Source organism: Natator depressus, chromosome 21 (assembly GCF_965152275.1).
Source record: "Natator depressus isolate rNatDep1 chromosome 21, rNatDep2.hap1, whole genome shotgun sequence".
In the NCBI taxonomy this organism is placed as follows: domain Eukaryota; kingdom Metazoa; phylum Chordata; order Testudines; family Cheloniidae; genus Natator; species Natator depressus.
Window position 1 is genome coordinate 2,317,847 of NC_134254.1, and position 20,359 is coordinate 2,338,205.

General features: G+C 60.8%; 1 protein-coding gene across 1 annotated transcript; it reads right to left on the reverse strand.

The window, feature by feature from the left end:
* Window positions 1-1,453: 1,453 nt before the first annotated feature.
* Window positions 1,454-18,546, reverse strand: MOV10 (Mov10 RNA helicase). Its single transcript, XM_074935937.1, has 22 exons — window positions 18,233-18,546; window positions 15,292-15,388; window positions 14,678-14,796; window positions 13,990-14,228; window positions 13,195-13,435; window positions 11,444-11,542; window positions 10,873-11,035; window positions 10,554-10,708; window positions 10,024-10,200; window positions 9,756-9,903; window positions 9,487-9,648; window positions 8,835-8,938; window positions 8,276-8,373; window positions 7,813-7,932; window positions 7,376-7,478; window positions 6,860-6,977; window positions 6,550-6,741; window positions 5,947-6,021; window positions 5,353-5,478; window positions 3,880-3,968; window positions 2,946-3,067; window positions 1,454-2,367 (listed from the first exon to the last, which is right to left on the reverse strand). The coding sequence occupies exons 1-22, from the start codon at window positions 18,364-18,366 to the stop codon at window positions 2,318-2,320; spliced, it is 2,931 nt and encodes a 976-aa protein (XP_074792038.1). The 5' UTR covers window positions 18,367-18,546; the 3' UTR covers window positions 1,454-2,317.
* Window positions 18,547-20,359: the final 1,813 nt, after the last annotated feature.

Below are 20,359 nucleotides of genomic sequence, written 5' to 3' on the forward strand. Positions count from 1 at the left end.
ACTGCCCACCCCCCTCTGGTTTGGGTGCCGGTTCCCCTCGAGCAGCATATTCCTAGCCTTCGGCGGGCCATGCACAGCTCCTCTAGGGCTTTGGGAGAAGGGGAGTTCAGGGCTGTGAGCAAAGGAAAGAGACCATGTGCTCCATAACTACATAAACATCCCATGAGCCAAAGCCTCTTACCAGCAAGGCTCTCCCCCCACAGCGGAACTGGCGCTGTGAGAGCGGTGACCAGCCGGTGCCCGGCGCAGCACACGGCAGTGGGGCTTGCTGCCCGTGGGAGGACCCAAGGTAGGCTGGCGTGGCCGTGCTGGAGCCCCTGCTGTCCGTGCTGCGCTAGCTCCGCTATGGCTACACATGCTGCTGTTAAACCCGACTGCAGCGTAGACAGGTGCCTTCTCCTTTCACAAGTCACTGGCCCCAGGGAGCTAGCCATGAGAGTGACACTGAATTGGAGAGATGCTGAGCCTTGCTTGGTGCGTGGCAGACAGTGCTGTGCTGTACTCAACATGCTTGTCAAGTGAGACTTCTCCAGTGGCAGACGGGGAGCTGCTGTGAGCAGCCCGTCATTGCACACAAGCCGCTGGAAAACCAGTGCCCCTTCCCCTTACTGCTGCTACTTCAATTCCTTCTTCCTAACACCTCTCCTCCGTGGGAGACAAAGGCTTTGGCATTCCAGCTGAGCCCCAGAGGAGCGACATGGCCGGCCGGGGAATCCCTCACCAGACTCTGAACTCCCTCCAGCCAATGGATGGTATCCACGTTCGGCTGAGCGCCAGGGCCTGGGCTAGAGAAAAGCCAGGAGATGCACCAGAGCCCAGTCCTGCGGAAGGAAAACACTCCCCCTTCCCACTTTGTCTCTCCCTGGCAGGCAACCAACCAGCAAGGGAAGGGGCTGGGGCTCAGCTGGGGGTGCCTCATTCAGCACCCCATGCATCTGCTGCTCCCATAATTCACTAGCTGAGTTACGGGGCTGTGAATGGTGCAAAGAGCGGCCTGCTCAGCCCCAGCCAGAGCGCAAACGGCAGCTGAGCGGGAGGGAGGCTAACAGAGATTCTCTCCCAGGCTGAGACGAGGCCGGGAAGGGAAAGGCCTGGCAGGGCTCCTGCTTAGTTTTCTTTCCACAGAAATGAACACACCCGGTTACATGATTCCTGCCTACTTTACCTCTGCCCCTGCCATGAGCCCAGGTTTATCTCCTAAGTCTCTAGAGACGCGTGTGCAGCTCCAGGAAGGGGGAACATATTTGTCCTGTCCCCAGCTTCATACTATCCCTCCCCTGTAAACAGTGCCCAGCGCTGCCCCCTGCCTCGGCTTCTGCCAGCAGCATTGTGCTCTGCCCGTGAATCCGGCTCCCCAGTCCCCTGGGAGCAGTGCCCAGCTGCCCGGGGACAGCTTAGGCACTGCTTGAGAGCTGTACAGACAAGCACCACAGTGTTTTCCTCTCACCCTTTATTTTGGAAGCACCATTGCACGGGGCCTGATGGCTAGGAGCTACAGCCCAGCAGTTACTCAGCATCACTGCAACACCTGAGCAGGGCTGTAGCCAGCCACTTGGAAGCAGCTCCAGGCCCTGCCGCTGGGCTCTGGAAACAGCTCCAGCTCAGAGGAGAGGGTTCGGTTGACCAGTAGCTGGGAATTTTATTGCAATGATTTGATTTTCAAAAACAGGTTTCCATGTGTGGAAAAGGTGAGCCCCAGAGGAGGCGCTGTCGCCGTCGCTGGGGGGACTGGGTTTCTGCAGTGCCAGTTCAGGCCGGTCAGGTTAGCCACGGGGTGGGATTTTTTTTTTAAAGTGTCATTTTTCAAAAATTGGACGTGAAATCGTTGTTTAAGCCATTGTGCGGCAATGTCGGCAAACAGCCAGGGCTTCCTGCTGCAGCTCCCCGTCCTGACAGCGGCCAGAGGGGACAGGGGAGAGAGGGTGCAAACAAACTCCTCACACGGCCAAGCAGACCAGTTTCCGTGTCCAGCTGCCCTTGTGCTTCCAAGAGTTTACAGAATCGCACTGGCTCAGGTTAGCGACCGGGCCTCAGGGCTGGGCCCAGATCCTACATCGACCAGGCTAATGGGTAGGAGTCGGGGCTGGGTCCATGTGAGAGGGGGGCGTTGGGATAGGGGGTAGAGTCGGGTCTACGCTCCCAGATCAATCCCTGCACTGCTCCCCTCCGCTGCCCCGCCCCAGGGTGCTTGGAAAGCCCCCGGCAGCAAGCGAGGTGGCTGAGGGGACCAGACAGAGGGCGACGGGAGGTTGCAGAGCGAGGCAGGAGACGCCCCGCTGGTGCTGACATGGCAGTAGGACGAGCTGCAGGTGATGCCTCAGTGCTCGTGTCTCCACGCTGGCTCCACTTGCTGCTGGATGTGGTTCCCTGTAGAGAGATGCCGGCTGGCTGTGAGGGGGGAGCAGAGCAGCGCCCAGGAAGGCTGGGGGTGGGGAGCAGGGCAACGTCTGTGTAGGGCACAGGAGGGGGCAAGCAGAGTACCCCTCAGTTCCCTCCTTTCTCTGGAAGGCGGTCAGGGCTGGTGGCAGGGGCAGGAGCCTGCAGTCGCCCTGAGAGACCCCAGAGAGGTGCAACGGGGATGGACACTCCCAAGGCTGCCTACAAGGGGGTGCCAGTGCCAAGCTAAAGGGGGATTCCGGGAAGTGAACGCCTGCCCAACGCGGACCTTGGCTGAGACCCACCAAACTCGTTGCACAGAGCAGCGGCTGTCTGCTTTGCATAAACGTACACCTGTGCTCCCCCAGCCCCCGCTGCTCCCCCCACACATGCTGGGCCTGTCAGCGGGACACCAGAGGGCATGGCTGAGTCACAAGTCATGCTACTGGGCCCCAAAATGCTGTTGCAGCCAGGCCATATCCCACCCCCCAGCCCCCACCCCCCCAAAGAGCTGGGGAGAGGGCTGCCCTGTTGGACCCAGATTGGGTGCAAGCTTGTGCTGCTCTTACCTGCTGACTGCGTGCTCAAGCAGAGAGAGCTAAGCTCGTCCACAAGGGCATCCTCTTCCGTGCTCTCTTCAGTGTAGGGACACCCCGTGTACCCACCCTTCGCTATGCAGTACCTGAGAAACCTGCAGGTACAACCAAAGGTGCCCATTAGCACTGGGCATGGCCCACCTCCTCAGTGCAGGGAGAGCCCGGGGGGCCTGCTGGGCAGCTTGCAAACCTGTGTGAGAAAGGCCAATGGCACGGTCAACCCGCTCCTGAGAGCACCCGGCCAGAGCCAGCAGGCCCGGGCCAGAGCAGGCCTGGGGCCAGCAATGGAGGATGAAGGGCCTGACCTGTCTCTGTGCTGCGGGCAGCGACCACTGCAATTCTGGGCCCAGCGGCATCTTGCATTTCCACAGGCACGACCGTCCCCAAGTTCTGCAGCCACCTCTGGGGGGCAACACTCCCCTTTCTGTCCTAACGACGGGGCAGAAGGGTGACACCTCGGCTGGGATTTCACCAGGATCCCAGCACTCATCCCAAGCTTACAGAAAGAGCCCTGAGGTCTTTAATGACCACAAGTGGCAAGGGCTTGGAACAGGATTTAAACGTCTCCTTCAAAAGATGGTGTGTCCCCGTCCCCCGCACGCTGCGGGGTCACTGGCTCCGTCCTGACCCCAGGGGAAGTGTACTGCCACCTCCAGATCTCCCAGCCTCGCTTCCCAGCCCAGTGCCGGCCCTCCTCTCCGCTCGTCACCTCAGAGTGGGTCCCACCACCTGGGGCCCGGTCGCAGGCTGGTGTCCGAGCAGCCACCCGAAGGTGCCAACCCCTGCGAATGGGGCGCTGCGTTTCAGGCCGGAGGAGGGGTCCACGTGGTTTGGGGGATGGGGGAGCCCCCTGGGCCCTGGGAAGAGGCAGAGGACAGGAAGGAGGAGGCTGCAGGATGCAACTTACGTGTTCCAGTGAGGATCCTTGCTAAGCACGGCCGGGTTGCCCACGATTATTAACAGAGCCTTGGCTCTGGTGATGGCCACATTGAACCTCTAAACAGAGAGAGCAGGATGAGGCCCCTCGGCCCCCAGGATGGGCAGGGGAGCCGGCCCAGACTGCCCTGCCCCACAGCTCTAGGGCTGGTCCCTAGCCCCAGCACTTTCTGGCTGTCAGTGGGCTAATGGGAGGGGTGGGGCAGTGTCCGGACCAGGATCTGTGAGTCCCCAGGGTGCAGCTCCTCAGCTGGCTGGCCTCAGGTGGGTTTCACCGTGGCTGTGTGGACTAGCTCTGAGCAAGGCTAGCTGATCGTCCGAGCCCCGTGTACACCACTGGCACTGCACCCGCAGGGAACGCTGCGTCCTGAGAAGGGCCTGGCCCGAGTGCAGCTCTGCTATGTTTGGTCACAGGCTTTGCTTCCCGCTTGGCCAGACTGGCACACAACCGTGTGAGGGGCAGAAGGGCTCTCCGCACGTGCCCCGTCTCCTGCCCAGCCAGGAAGGGTTAAAGGGTGTTCCTTTCCACAGGTGCCCCCGCTCTGGCAGGAAGCGGAGTGGGGAAGGGCTCTGCTGGGATCAGCGCTCGCTCGTCACCGCTGATGAGGCTCAGGCCCGAGGAAGGCTTTGGAGCAAGTGGTTCTGACAAGCCCCAGGGCCAGAGCATGCTGCCCGGGCCAGGCACAGTCTGCGTCAGCTGGTGCAAGTGCTCTAGGCTCTGCCGGATGTTCGGCCCCTTGGCCAAGCAGCTGCAGCTGACCCAAGGTGAGCAGAGACCCTGGCAGGCAGGGAGGATTCCTGTCTCCGCAGTGTGGGGAGCTGGTGTGGGAGGCCAGGCCTGCGGGACTGACCTGAATGCTGGGTGCTAAGCAGCCTGGCCCTGTGGGAGCCAGCTCTGCCCCAGGCTTTGGACGCAGGGCGGGGAATGCCCGAGCCGTGGGGTTCTAGATCTTGCACCATTGCCCCCGACTGCCACACGGGAGCTAGGGAACGGGCCCCACTGCGAGCGCAGCCTCACTTGCCCTCCTGTCCTGGGGCTAGTGGCCCGTGCCCCTGGAGCAAGGGCAGTGGTCTCTCCCTGATACTGTCCCCAGGGCAGGCTCTGTGCGCTGGGGGAAGGGTTGTGTGACTGGGGCCTTGGAGGGTGGGGGGGCTTTGATTTGCTACCTGAGGTCCTGCAGCCGGTCACTAGCAGAGCCTGGAATAGGACCCAGAGTCCTGGCCCTGCTCTGCCCACTAGCCCACGCTTCCTGTGCATGGCTGCAAAGCAGCCCGTCGTTTATTTTATACCATGAATCAGCCATGGCCTGTGAAACCGGGGGGAGCGGTGAGGGGGTGGGCAGTGAGGAAGATGGGGTGGGGATGGCTGGCAGCTCTGCACCCCGGCTGAGAGCCCATGACTGCCCTCGGGGCCAGGCGGGGGCAGCAGGGGCAGGGTGCCTACCTTGGGGTTCTTGAGGAAGCCCAGTTTGAACTTTTCATCCATGCTGAGGTACTCGGTGCAGCTGCGCACGGTGGAGATGAGGAGCACGCGCCGCTCCTGGCCCTGGAACTCCTCCACCGAGCCCACCTAGCAGGGAGCAGAGGGCAGGGATCTCCATCCCCCGTTGGCAGCCTCCCTCACACCCCCCCGCCTCCCCCAGCTGTGCAGGGGGCGCTTCCCTGTGAAGGGACCCTGTGGGGCAGAGCGTCCCCCCAACCTCCTCCCCTGCTCTTGTGACTCTGGCCGATGGGGGAGCGGGACGGAGCCCGTCTCGCCCCAGCGCTCCGGCTGCAGGGCTCACAAAGAGAGGCAGCCCACAGCTGCGCTGCTGCCCTCTCCGCATGGCCGGAGCACTCTGCCCTCCAAGCCCAAGGGATGGGGGGTCCCAGGCTGGCCTGGTGTCTGCTGGCGGAGAGCTGCCCCCCGGCCCAGCGCCAAGCGAGTCCCACTGCTGAGCTGGGACAGTCTGGCATCAGGCTGGCCGTGGCTGTTGGCGTAGCTGCCGGGCCATAGCCGTTACTCGAGGTGCGGCCCGGGGGGGAGGGAGGGACTTACCTTCAGCTCCTTGATGTCTGGGAGGTTCATCAGGTCTTGGTCTATTTTCGTGATGGCTAGTCTGATCTTCTCTACCTGGGGAAGGGACGAGAGAGGAGTGGATGGGACTCCTGCCGCCCTCAGGAGCTCCTGACTCCCAGCCCCGTGATCGCTCCTCTCATAGCCTGTACGCCCTTGTGATGGCCAGCTGCCTGTGGCCTCTGGCCACTGGGTCCCGCCCGTCCTGTTCGGTCTCCACCATCTCTCTGAGATAACACCCTCGACCCCTCAGCCAAGTGCCGGGCAGGCTCCTGCTCTAGGTTGCTCCGATGCAACTGACCAGAGAATACCACTGGGGTTCCCCAGTCCCATCTGGCAGGTCCTTCCATCTGGGGCAATTCCCCAGGGCTCCTGGCCCCTGCCCCAAGGGGGCTCCCCCACACGGGGCACTGCGCGCTCCCTCCAGATACTCAGCAGAGAGTGGAGCTTGATGGGGTGCAGCAGGGAGACGGCATGTGGGGCTAAGGAGCCTGGGATGGGGGCGCTCAGGGCTGGGCTGCCTGCCCCTCTGCAGGGCTCCTGATGTGTGGGGAAGGCAGCCCTGGGGGCCGGGCTGCATCTCACCTGCTTCCTGTAGGGGGAGATGATACCAATCTCCTTGGGGGAGATCCTGGAGCGGCCCTGCTTGCCCTGACTCTGCAGCAGTTTCTTGAGGTAGGTGACCAGAGTTTCGACCTCCAACGTGTTGAAGAACGAGGGGCTGTTACCCTCTCGCTGGTCCTCCCCGGAGACTCCGTGGAAGATGATCGGGAAGCCCTGGAGGGAGAGCGCACGGTCAGGGCTGCAGCTAGCTCCGTGGCCAGCAGGGGCGCTTGGCGCTGCCCTGCCCGGGGTGGGGACTAGGCTAGGTGCCTGCTCCCCGCCCCACCCTCACCTGCGTAGGCAGCTCCTCCCAGGTGCAGTAGGAATAGCTGAGGAGTCGGTCGGCACACTCCTGCAGCTCCCCATCGTAGAACTGCTGGTTGGGGATCTGGAGGAGAGCGGCGTGGGACCTGGGGAAGAAGCCGCGACAGCATTTCCGGGGGTGCTCGGCTGCTCCTCAGACCCGCCTGCACTGCAGCAGCCTTGAGGCCCCCTCCCCGCTCACCAGCAACAGGAGGGGCCCCAGAAACCTCTGCTCTGGGCACAGAGTGGCCATGGCCGGGCTTCCGGGCAGGGAGGGCAGAACCAAGGAATCCAGGTTGCTCCGTCCAAGGTCTCTTGCCCTTGGGTGACGATTAAATGAGCCCCACGCCAGGCAGGTGGGTATCAGACAAATGGACAGACACGAGCATCCCAGGCTGAGCCAGCAGAATGGGGGCTGGAAGCCTTTGCTGCTGGCAGCCCGGCTCTGACAGCCCCCCGGCGCCCGCATGCCACAGCGTCGGTCCCGGCGGGGCGGATACGGCACCTGTAGTTCCGCAGTAACTTGGTGACGAACTGCGGGTTGTAGCTCTTGGCTCCCTTTTGGTACAGGGAGTTGTGCAGCATGAGCCTCTCCAGCAGCGAGACCTCTGCAAGAGAGAGCAGTGCCCCGGTTACCAGCGACCCCCTGGCCTGGGCCTGTGCCCCTACAAGCAGCCCCACGGAGTCAGGCTTGTCATAGCCTGGCCTGGGCCTCTCTGAGCAGGGGGCAGGAGCTTCAGTGGCTCTCGTGGGGGAGACTTTCACCCGCCTATCACGGAGCGAGCCTCTCCCTGTTCTCCAGAGGCGCCCAGGGTCACTAACATGCTATGGCAGTGGCTGTGCAAAGCCAGATGGCCCCCGAGCCCAGACGAGTGGGGCAGATCAGCATGTCTGAGAACTCCCCGCTCTCCACCCGGTGCCTTCGCCCTCTGTTCCACTCACCTAACCCGTGTTCGATGGCCAATGGGGACCTCAGGATTGGACCCAGCTGCTTGGGATCTCCCGCCAACACCAGCTGCCCCGCCTTGGTGTTGGTCTCCTGGTCCATCGCTGTCAGAATTCCTGGGGCAGAGAGACAGCTGAGGCGGCTGGGCGGGGTAGGAGATCCCTGCCCAGGCAGGTCGCTGACTGATCCCCGCACGGTGAGGAGCCGCCGAAGGGCCCCATCCCGGCTGTAGCTGCCTCGAGCAGCCGGGAGGGGCTCCCCCAAGCTTACAGCACAGAGAAGGGGCTGCATGCAGGACCCGGAATCCGCCGCCAGGAGCAAGTGCTGGCCAGCCCCAGGCGCTGGCCATCTGTCTGAGCAGGAGTGAGGCAGCCGGGTCCAAGGCCCCGGGCGTGTGGGGCAGGGTGGATGAGGTGATGCCTGGGGGTGCAGTGCTCCTGTCCCCAGATCCCTACTCACCTGCGATGGCAACCAGGCTCTCCGGCTCCACCGCGTGGCCGCACTCGTCGATGAAGACGTGGGAGAAATGGCCCTCAGGGAAGCTGGCGGTTACCAGCCTGCAGGGGAGAGGGAGAGGCAGTGAACAAGCCTGTACAGCGCTGGCTCCCTGCCCTGCCACCTGCATAGCCAGACTGCTCCACTGAGGCCTTCTGCGGGACCTGCCCATGCCGCTGGCCCCCTCCTGAACACGGCAATGCCCCCTCCCCACCAAGCAGGGGCTTCCATGGCCATGCCCAGGGCTGGGCGGGGGAGAACTCCTCCCCTGGAGTCTGAGGGGATGGCCCTCCCCTTTTACAGAAAGTGACCAATGCAGCCTGATGATGTGCCCCCGTCCTGTGCTCTCCGGTCAGCCCCTGCCCACATCTCTCTGTTACGCCTCTTCCCCTGGTAAACCCTGCCCAAAGAATTCCCTTCTCTTCCCCCAGCATAGCCAGGTATCCCCCAGTCACATCCCTACTGTGCTCCCCCAGCACAGTCGCAGTCATCCGAAGTGGGGTTTGCACCGGGCCCCTCCTACCTTCCTGCTGTCACCAGGGTGGTGATGATGACCCGGTAGTGCTGCAGCTTCTCCTTGCTTGGGTACACGTGGCACTGCTGGGCATCGTCCCAGTTACAGCAGGGCTACGAACACCAACAGCATTTAGACAAGGTCTGGGATCGGAGCTGTGTTTCCCTTGGGGAAGTTGGGGGCAGACACGTCTCCCCCCCGAAAGCCCTGAGACAACTGGGAGTGGCATGTGCGTCTTGGCTGGTGACCTGAGGGTCCTGCAGGGAGGGCAGGGACCCCTATCGACCGTGTAGCCTGGGGAGGTGACTACAGCTGCTGGAACATGGAAGTCCCTTCCCACAAAGAAATGACAGTTTTGAAAAAAACTTTTGTCCTGAATTGGCATTTTTCGGCTTGGGAGAGGCCTGCCTGGGAAGCTGTCCTCAATTTCACTCTGTGCCTGTCTGCGGAAAGTGAAACTGACAGGAGCCTTCCAGGCGGGCTGCCCTGTCTATTTTTCCCAACGCAAAACTGATTTCCACCCCCAATTTCAATTTTCCCATGGAAAATTTGAAGTATGCTAAAGGGCATCATAAAATCCTTCAGAGAGGAAAATTCCTGCCCAGCTCCATGGGCGATGTCTCTTTGGGTGCCTCTTGGGGTGCCAGGGGTGCACATGTACCTTGATCTCCTCCGGCACCTGGCGATAGTCCCTGCTGCTGGCATTGATCCTATAGATGCTGCCCTTGTCCAGGTGTTTCATCAGGCGCTGGCACAGCAGGTCCGAGGCGCTGTTGGAGGGCGCACAGGCCAAGATATGGGAGTCCTTCAGGCAGCTGACCACCTGAGAACGAGGAAGAGCTTAGCAGCCCAGGCAGGAGGAAATGGATACAGAGGGGAAAGAGGGGCTGTGGGTCGGCTGACTGCTCTGGGCTGGGTCAAGCTCCTCACCTGTTTGATGGCCTCCACCATGGTGACGGTCTTGCCGGTCCCTGGTGGCCCAAAGATGAGGTATGGTGCCGGCCTGGCCATCCCCGTCACGATCTGCCGCACAGCGTCGCACTGCTCCTGGTTGGTCTCCAGGCTCCGGTCAAACAGCCTGAGGGGAAATGGAGCCGGGCAGGTGCTGAGGGGAAGACCAGGCCCTGCTGCGTGTGACCACCCCGCTCCCCACACAGCCAGCCCTCAGAGTGGCTCTCCTCTGAAGCCAGGCACTCACCTGAGCCGGCCTCCCTCGGGGAGGAGGGACTTTCCATATGAGAAGGATGGGAAGAGGATGTCACCCAGGTTCCTCTTCTTGGCCAGCTCCACGGCTCGGTGCTGCACCCGCAGCGGCAGCCGGTTGAAGGTAAAGATCACATCGAACTTCAGGTTATTCACGAAGCTCTTCAGCAGGCTGAAAAAGAGCGAACAGGGTTGGACAGAGCGCTAGGCACCCCTCCCCAGGCACTGTCCTGCCCAGTCCCACCCTCCCCGCTACTGCGCGTGGTTCCCACTCCCACCCCTGCTCAGCCTGGCACTCCTGCACCCCACAGCACAGCACCTCCCCCTCTGCTGCACTCCCCCAGGCAGTCACCCATCAGTGCTAACAGCAGGGGCTGCTTGGCTTGCATCATGCAGCTGCCTTGGACCTGGCCCGAGCCCCTCCAGTCTTGTTCCACGCAGACCACTCGGTGCCACCAGTCAGGGCCCAGCTTTCCCAGCCCCGGGGGCTGGCCCGAGCCCCCCAGGGACACGGGCGCAACTCACTTCGGGGAGAAGCCCAGCTTGACCCTCTCCAGCTCCACGGCATGCACGTAGCCCTTGTACTGGACATGCTGGGGCAAGGTGCGCTGGTCGCTGGGGGTGACAAACAGGTGATCGCCCTTCAGCACGGACGGGCGGTTCTCTGCCACGCCAGGGACCTAGGGACAGAGCAGAGAAGGGGCAGCTCAGCGGGGAGCATGCCTGGCTGTGCTCCCCTGGCAGCCAACCATCCTGCGGGCCCCTTCCTCCATATTGGCAGGCCAGATGTGAAAGGAGGGGGCCGCTGCAGGGCCATGCACCGCCATCAGGCCTTGGCTCTCACCTCCAGGATGAGCAGCCTCTTGTTCAGAGAGTCCTTCGCCATCGGGGCATCCTGCATGTCATAGCGCCGGATGTCCACCTCCATCTGGAGCTCCTCCAGGTGCAGCAGCAGCCGGAACTTCTCCTGGTAGTTCTCAAACTGAAGCCTGGCTGCCAGGGACTCCCTGCAGGGCCAGTGCCAGCCAGAGGTTATCCTGACCTCGCCGGGCACAGCGGGGATGGACTAGCGGCACGACAGAGGAGGCAGCAAGCTCCAGGTGCCCTGCAGCGCAGCAGGGCCTCAGAGGCAAGGGGCAGGGCGAGCAGTGGCAGTAAAGGCTGTCATGTGTCTCTCTGGCTTAGTGTCTGGGAGACGGAATCCCTGCCTGGCCCCAGCGCCAGGAACCACTGGGATACTGAGCTTGCTCCTGGGGCCCTGCTTTCTGGGCAGCTCACCTAAGGAGGGCTTCTGGCTAAGGGGTGCTGGGCCCCATGGCTGTGCGGGGCAAGGCGCTCTTCCTTGGGAGGTCAATGAGGCCACCAGTGCGGTGTAAGCAGGATGACCCCCCACCCCCACTCCCACGAGCACTCACTGCAGCCTGCTGCGCTCGGCGCTGACCGTGTCCTTCAGGTCCTTTGGGTAGTTGTAGAAGTCCAGCGGGATCACCTGCTCGAGCTCGGGGTGCTGGGAGCTAGGCAGACGAGATGCAGGGTTACTGCAGGGCTCTGCGGGAGTGAGCTCCTCGCCCTGCCCAGCCGGTGGGACAGACTCCAGCGCTGGGGCTCGGGTAGGGGGATGCTGGCTCTCAGGACCCGGGTGGCTGGGGTCCCCAGCCAGCTGCCTCCCCACACACACAGAAGATGGAGAGGGTGGCTGGGTCACCTCCCTGGGGTGGAACTACCGGGAACTAAAGGGCTCGTTCATCTAGCACAGAAAGGTGGAACAAGAACCGATGGCTGGAAGCTGATGCCAGGCAAATTCCAACTGGAAACAAGGTACCAGTGGGTAACACAGCTGGTGATCAGCCGCTGGACGTGGTGGATTCTCCAGCTCTTGACTGGAAGATGCTTTAACCAAACACATGCTACTGGGCTCACCCTGGGGTAGGGGCAGGCCTGTGCTATCCAGGGGCTCAGACTAGACGAGCCAACGGTCCCTTTGGCTCTATGAAAGCCCAGCAGGTGCTTTCGCCCCGGCTAGGGAATGGGGTTGGATCCCAGCTGCACACAGAATCATCGGACTGGAAGATAAAGAGGTCATCTAGTCCAGTCCCCTGTACTCATGGCAGGACCAGCTATTATCTCGACTATCCCTGATAGGTGTTTGTCCAACCTGCACTTAAAAATCTCCAGTGATGGTGATTCCACAACTTCCCGAGGCAATTTATTCCAGTGCTTAACCACTCTGACTGTTAGGAAGTTTTTCCTAATGTCCAACCTAAACCACCCTTGCTGCAATTTAAGCCCATTGCTTCTTGTCCTGTGCTCAGAGGTTAAGAAAAACTATTTTTCTCCCTCCTCCTTGTAACAACCTTTTATGTACTTGAAAACTGTTATCATGTCCCCTCTCAGTCTTCTCTTTTCCAGACTAAACAAACGCAATTTTATCAATCTTCCCTCATAGCTCATGTTTTCTAGACCTTTAATCATTTTTGTTGCTCTTTGCACTTTTTTTTTTTCTCCAATTTGTCCACATCTTTCCTGAAATGTGGCGCCCAGAACTGGACACAATAGTCAGGTTGAGGCCTAATCAGTGTGGAATAGAGCAGAAGAATTGTGTCTCGTGTCTTGCTTACAACACTCCTGCTAATACATCCCAGAATGATGTTTGCTTTTTTTGCAACAGACTTACACTGTTGCCTCATATTTAGCTTATGGTCCACAATGACCCCCACATCCCTCTCTGCAGTCCTCCTTCCTAGGCAGTCATTGCCCATTTTGTATGTGTGCAACTGATTGTTCCTTCCTAAGTGAAGTACTTTACATTTGTCCTTATTGAATTTCATCCTATTTACTTCAGACCATTTCTCCAGTTTGTCCAGACCATTTTGAAGTTTAATCCTAACCTCCAAAGCACTTGCAATCCCCCCCCAGCTTGGTATCGTCTGCAAACTTTGTAAGTGTATTCTCTATGCCATTATCTAAATCACTGATGAAGATACTGAACAGAACAGGACCCAGAACTGATCCCTGTGGACCCCACTCATTATGCCCTTCCAGCATGACTGAACCACTGATAACTACTCTCTGGGAATGGTTTTCCAACCAATTTTGCACCAATATCCGTCCCTTCAGCCAGTGATGCTGGGTGCAAGCTGCCTGGCCCAACTCTCCCCCTGCATACCTGTCGGGAGGGACGCCATCCTCTGTGGTGACCATGACCGTCTTCTTCAGGTTGGCCTGGTAAGGCCTGTATGGTGCCGTGGGCCCCAGCTGCTCAGCCAGCCGGCTGTTGGCTATGGCAGAGACGAATCGCCCGATGCTGAAGGGCCCGTCCTGCTCCTTGGTGAACTCGAACAGCACGGTGACGGGGAAGTAACCATAATACTGAGTCAGGCACCGCGCCTTGATCAAGTAAGAGTCCCCTGCAGTCAAAGGGGATGTGTGAACAGGGAGCTCCCCCTTCTGGGGTCCCCATGTGCTTCCCTCACCCTCCCAGGGGGCCCTGGGCATTTCACCCCACGGCAACATTCTGCCAAGTCTCTGACGCTAACTCAGACGTCCAGGAAGGCGGCTGTCCATGAGTGTGTATGTGTGTGTGTGTGTGTGGGGGGAGAATGGGAGAAGAGCGCTCAGAAGCTCTCTATGCTGCCATGTCCACTGGCAGGGCAGAGTGTGAGCAAGGCCTGCAGTTCCTCCTTCCACACCGCTACGCGCCACCCTCACCCACATACCCAGATGGCTTGGCAACTGCACCTACCATGCTTGCTTCCCCAAAGCTGCGTGCACCAGATGGGGGAGCCAGGACGATGCAGAGAAAGGGGTACAGAGGGCAGACCATACACTGCCCACTATTGTGATGCAGCCACCTCTTGGCTTGAATGCAGCAGCTGTTTCAGTCACACAGCTTTGCTGAAGGTCAGTGTGGGACCAGATGCGAAGGAGAACCTTGCTCCTGTGGGAAGCTGGACCCTCTTACCTGGCTGCAACACCCGGGGCTGCTGTCTGGTCACCTTGCTCTCATCGTGGAAGGTGATCTCGCACCGCTTCCGAAGCGCTCTGTATCCTAGCAGCGTCACATCCTCGGTGCCGTTGTTCTGAACCCAAATGCTGGCTGTTGCGGCCTCGTTGGGCGTAACGGGGAAGCGGATGCGCCCGTTCCCCTGGTCGTGCTCTGAGAGAATCTCCACCCTGTGTTTCCCACCGATGAACTCCGCTCTGAGGGCAGAGGGTGCGGGTTGGATGTGCGTGTACAGTCCCAGCTGGCCTGTGTTTCTGCGGGCCGGGGCTGCCCTAGGAGCCGCTTCCCTCTTGTTACAACAGAGAATCTGGGCAGGAGTCCCTCGGGGTCCAGACCCTGCTGGGGCTCTGGGGCTGGGCCAACGCCCTCGATGCAAAGACTCCTGTCGATTTCAGAGGCGTTTGGCTCAGGCCCACAGAGCGGGCCGAATGCTGCCGGAGCAGGCACTCCTTGTTCAGCCCTCCTGCTTCTTCCCCGCCCCCCCAGTTGCCCCATCCTGCTGGGAGGGGAGCCCAGGAACAGCCTGTGAGCTGCCAACGTTTAGCCTGCTCTGGGCTGCCCCTGCCTAGGGGCTCATTGTCCCCTTGGCCCGTGCTGCTCTTACAGCGAGGGGGGTTCCAGGCTGTGCCTGGGTGGGCTTTGGTACCTCTCCTTGGCACGTCCTCTGCGGGGAGGCTGATCGGTGCCCGCCTCCTGGCTCTCCGTGGGGGGCTCCTCTGGCCTGGGTGTCCAGTACTGGTTGGTAACCTTCACTTTCTTTTTCACCTGGGGAAGGAGAGCAATTGCCCAGCGGGTAGGAGCCGGCAGAGGAGTGGAGGCTTCCAGCATGTGGCGGGGCAGCCCCAGAGAATCTGGGGCAGGGAACAGAGTGGACTCACAAAGCCTATGGGCTCAGCTGGGCTGGCCCCAGGGCTGAGCCGGGCTGTGCTGGAGCGCACTCCCCTGGACCAGCTGATGGTGGCGGGCTTGGCGGTTCGCACCCCCATATTCAACATGCAGCCAGGCCCAGCAGTGAGAGCTGTAGGTGCATCGGCCTGCCCAGGGACGGGGAGCCCCACCGCTTGAGCCGCTTCAAGCCCGCCCAGCCCTGGATTCTGGCCTGCAGGGAACAGTCCTGCCCGTAGCAAGGGAGGAGACACCAGCCCCAGGGCTCCCCGAGGGCGCAGGGATGTTGGGAACGGACCTTGGCAACCGGGCCCTCGTCTGCCAGGGGAGCCGAGATGCAGCAGCGCTGCCGGGGGCCGCGTGGGCAGCACCTACCTTCCAGAAGCGCACGAAGTCTCCCCGTACCTCGGCCCGGCCGCTCTGGCCCAGGGTGAACAGGATGGAGGAGAAGTTGGGCGTCTTCGTATCATTCCTGCAGAAATGACAGAGCGGGAGAGTCTGTGACTGCGGGATGCCCAGACCCGGGGCGTGTCTCCAGGGAGGGACTGAGCTGGCAGGATGCAGGAGGGAGAGGAGCAGGGGCAGGGAGATGCCAGTGTTTGGGGCGAGGAGCATTCCCCTGCTCCTCTGGTAGGAGAGCGATGGGCTAGGGTCAGCCCTGGCCCTCTGTACCACTGCCACCCGGGAAGCAGCAGGGCCGTGCTCTGCTCTGAGGAGAGGGGCCCCAACTGCAGTGAGTGGGGGGGGTCTCTTTGTCGTCTCCAACCAAATCCTATACCGCCGCCTGCCACATGGGCAACTCAGCAGGAGCCCCAGGGCATTGCTCGAACGCAGCATGGGCACCCCGAGCTCTGCCATTCCCCTGCGCTGGCATCTTCCCTGGGGGGCGACCGTCCCCAGCAACTGCAACCCAGGCGGGGCTCACAGTGCCGGGGCTTAGTAGTAGCTGCAGATCCAGCTGCCGCCCACAGCGCAGGGATAGCCTGGGAGCAGGGCTGGTCTATTCCCTGCTCACGCAGCGACGGGCTGGCCAGCAAAGCCAGCCGCGGCCAGCTGCACACAAGGAACTCCAGTGGGAAACAAGCCCAGGGCCTGGGGGTCAGGGCTGGTGCTGCAATAGCCTCAACGTGCTATGGCCGGGTGAGCCTGGCAGCACTTGGGGAGACTGAGCCTTAGCCCGGCTAGAGGTTAGAGCAAAGCCTGGGGGTTCTCTCCCCAGCAACGACACCGATTCACCGTGTGACCGAGCGCAAAGGGTGTAATCCCTGCCCGGGGGATGGGGTCAGGCCGGATCAGCCAACGTGCACTAGGGGGATCTCAGGGGAGACCCCGACCAGTGGGCGGGACATGCGTACACATGCGTGTGTGTGCACACACCTTCCAGCCAGGAAGGTGGCGGGGGTCGCAGGGGTAGGGCCCTGCCCACACCTTGTGGAGAGGGCCAATGGGCTGGAGCAGGGAGCTGGGCCAGCCCCGTTGGACAGGATCCCCTGTGGGGTGAGTGCGGGGTGGGCTCAGTCTCAACAGACCGACCCCCACCCCCGGGGCAGGACCCCACTCTGGGGATGGGGAAGGTGGGGGCCCCCAATTGCCATAGTGTGCAGGCCAGGCTGGGGGACCATGAGGCTGCTGGCCTGGCAGCTTTGCTCAGTGTTTGCAAAGTCGGGTCTGAAGAGCTGGAGCAAAGGCTGCCGGCCGGTACACGAGGGCCACAGAGATGCCCTGCTGCCCTGGGCGTGCAGGGGATGGTACCGGAGCAGAGCTCCCAGCAGCAGGCCCAACACTTACCTGGCGGGGTCAGAGGAGTGTTTGCCCAGGACAGCAACCACACTTCAACCCGCTCCTGCCTGAGCCCCCGGGGCCTGCCTCCGCCTGGCCTTGGTGTGCACTGGACTCTGCTGCCCCTGCTGCAGACGCCCCTCTGCCCGGATGGCGCAGGGCTGTCTCTGCACAGCAGCCATGAGCAATCCTGAGCCTGCTGCCCACCCACGCCGCCAGAGGCCGGTGCCCTGATGCCAGAGGCATCCCTTGTCACTACAAATGCTAGTGCTAGTCCCACTGGACAGGCCCATGCTCACCCCAAAGCCCTGGGGGCTGGGAGGCGTTTGTGTGTCTGTCCCACCCCATCCCGTTCCAAGGCCCATCTCTACTGCTGGGATGGGTCGAATCCGGCTCTGAATCCGAATGGAGCAGGGCCCCCAGCGCTGCATGTCTCAGCCTGCTGGCTGCTGGGGAGGGGGCAGAGGAGAGCTGGCGGGGGCTCCTTTCATTCCCAGCCAAGGGCCAATGACAGGGCCGCCCCACAGCAGTTAGCCCCAGGACCCAGAGTCCTCGATCCAAGGCCAGATGGGCCTGGGGTGAGCATCTGTTCTGGCCCCTCTAGAACACCAGCCAAGGAACAGCTGAGTTCATTCCTGCTGGAATAGAGCCCCTCTCTCAGGAAAACATCCTCTCCCGGCTCCCCAAGTGCTCAAGATGGGGAAGTCAGGGTGGTATTTTATTTGTGGGTATGTATTTGTAGCTGCCTTCTGATAGTTTGGCAGACTGGCCCGTCAGTGATTAACTGGGGCTGTCAGGTGCCCAGGGCCAGACTTAGTTGTGCTGGCAGGGGAATGCTCCAAAGCAGGGGGCCCCTCTTGGCGGGTTGAGTTGTGCAGCCATGGGCCAGATCCTCATCTGTGTCAATGGCTGGAGCTGCGCCAAAGCCAGCGGCACTGTGCTGATCTACCCCGGGTGAGGATCCGGCCCAGGATCTCATACCAGGACGCAGGGAGCCGTTCAGCCATGGGCCTGATCAGAAGACCGGCTTCCCCGGCCAATGCTGTTTCCTGACACCCAGCCAGGATGGAGGCGCTCACCTCTCCGGCCTGACTTATGAGTGATTTGGGTCGGGGTCCGTGGCAGCGCCCGGGCTGCACCCCATCAGCCAGGGGAGAGGTGGTTTGCCCTGGATTTGATCTTAACAGAATGGCAAGCCCCAGTGGAGTGGGGTGCGTTTCCTTCCTGGGCTGGGGCGACACAGACTCTCCTCTCCCTGCTTGGGAGTTTGATGGCTTCCCAACAGCCACAGCCCTTAAGTGAAACTTCCTCCCCCTGCCCTGCTGGCCCCATCCCACCTGGCCATGCTCCATACAGGGGGGCTTGCAGCTGTCCCCAGCCCCTGCACGCAGGGTGCCAAGCAGAAATCCTCCCAGACCCAGATAATGTGGACGAGGAAAGGTGTTCTCCCTAGCAACAGGCCTGGACAATGGGGTGCTCTTGGAGTGAGGGATCAGCCATCCGCAGCCCGCTCCCTCTCTGTGGGTCTGCCTGTTACCTGGTCCTGAACTCCTGGTTGTAGATGGTCCTTAGTGCCTCCCGGCTGCTCACAGCTTCTCTGCCTGTGTCTTTTAGGAGCTGCACAAACTGATCCCCAAACTCCCTCCTCTCCCGAAAGGTGAACTTGGGCATCTCCTCTGGCTCCGCTGCTCGCCCCCAGACCTTCTCCTGTCCTGTCCTGTGGGGCAGCCTGGCTCAGCAGCTCCTGGCCAGTGCTTCTGCTTGTGAAACCTGCCAGCAAAGTGCTTATCAAAGAGGGAAGATGATAGCAAACTCTCAGCAGGCAGAAACGAAAGTGAAAGAGGCTGTGTGCATCCTGGAGACAGCCCCCTGCCTGGGCTGGGGGTGGGATCAGCACTGGCCTGGGAGCCAGGCCCTCTAGCAGCAGCTGCAAATGCCGGGGGGAGGTCTCAGGAACCTCCTCTTCAAGGGCTCTGAGAAAGTCCCAACCCTGGGGCCAGGGCGAGAACTTGGCAGGGCTCAGCCCAGACTGGGCAAAGTTTTCTGTGGAAGCTCTGAATAAAAATCAGAACCGCTCCCCTTCCTCTGAGAGCTCCACCCGCCCAGCCATGCCGCTTTGGCCTGCTCCCTGCAAGGACTCACACCGGCTCCCGTGCCTGAGGCACCTGTTGGCTCTCGGCCTGCCCTGGGGCAGAGGGCTGCATGCAGGCCAGGGGCTCCTTTCGGAGTTTGTTGGTTTGTTTCATATTCATGTTATACAGGTTACTCTGTTTATTTTGGAAAAGGCAGGTCAAAGCAATGGGCCTGTCCTTGGAGCAGCAGGTGAGGCATTTGGGATGGGCCTTGGTTCATGGGGGAGTTCATGCCACGGTCTCTGGCAGCCCCCCAAAGAAGTCCCCCCGATGAGCTTTTCCCTTATTAGTGAGGGCTCTGCTGTGCCAGAGGGGTGAATTTTCAACCAGGGCCTTCGTCCCGGCGCTTTAGGCTCTTTTAGCTACGCAGGGCTCAGGCCGCAGAGGACTTTGGACATTAGGACAAAGTCCTTGGCCTAAACTGGGTATTCTGTGGAAGCCAGTGCAGAGGGCAGGGCCCATGGGCTCACAGCAGCCGGTGTTGTTGGGGGGATGTGCGGCAGTGCTCTGCACTAGTCGAGTCTCCGGTGCGCTGAAGGCTTCGTGCCTGCGAATATTGCACTGTGCAATCCCATCCAGCGGTGATGTGGGCTCGTTGTGGGGGGAGTGGAGGTAATGGGGAAGCTGGGTTCTCCTCCCAGCTCTGCCGCTGGCTGCTCCCTGGATGACCTTGGCTGGGTTACTTCCCCCTTCTTTGCCTCTGCTCTCCCCATCGGCTGAGCCACCTCTGCAAATGCCTGAATTCTGAAAATGGGTCCCCTGGTGTCTCAGGGAGAAATCTCCTCTCTATGGTGGCCACAGGATGCCAGGGTATAATGGCTGCTAGTCAGCCTGTGTGTTTCAGCTCCGGCTAGCTTTCCTTTTGATCAGTTATAGTCTGGAGATGCTGCTGTCCCCTAGCATCCTTTTATATCTCCAGACAGGCTGCTCTGACTCTGCGGAACTAGCTCCGTCTGTCGTATTAGCGTGGAAGTGCTAAGAATATCTGCACTGGGACGGAAGTCACCTGGATCTTGCTGGCCATGAGTCAGTCCAAGAATGTTTGTAAATTTATTTCTATAGCATACCAAGTTTAACTACACCAATGCTTGCTCCTGTGCACCTAAGTGCATCCCGAGCTGTTGTATTCCACTTTCCATCAGTGGCTCTCAAAACACTTCATGGAGGAGGGCAGTATCATTATCCCTATTTTACAAATGTGGAAACCGAGGCACGACGCGGGGAAGTGACTAGCCCCAGGTGTCCCAGCAGGTGAGTGGCAGAGCCAGGATCAGAGCCTGGGCCAGTGATAGCCCTGGTCTCCTGACTCCCAGTCCAGTCTTCCAGCCATTAGACCATACTACCTCTCCTCCATTCTGCAGCTTTGTAATCACAGGTTCTGGTAGATACCCTGGGCATTAGATACAGATTTGATGTTTAAGCAGTTGGACCCAGATCCTGCAAATACTTATTCAGGTGTTGACCGTAATGCATGGGAGTCATTCCATTCCTCGTGAGCGTGTGCAGGATCAGAGGGCAAGGGCTCTATGCCA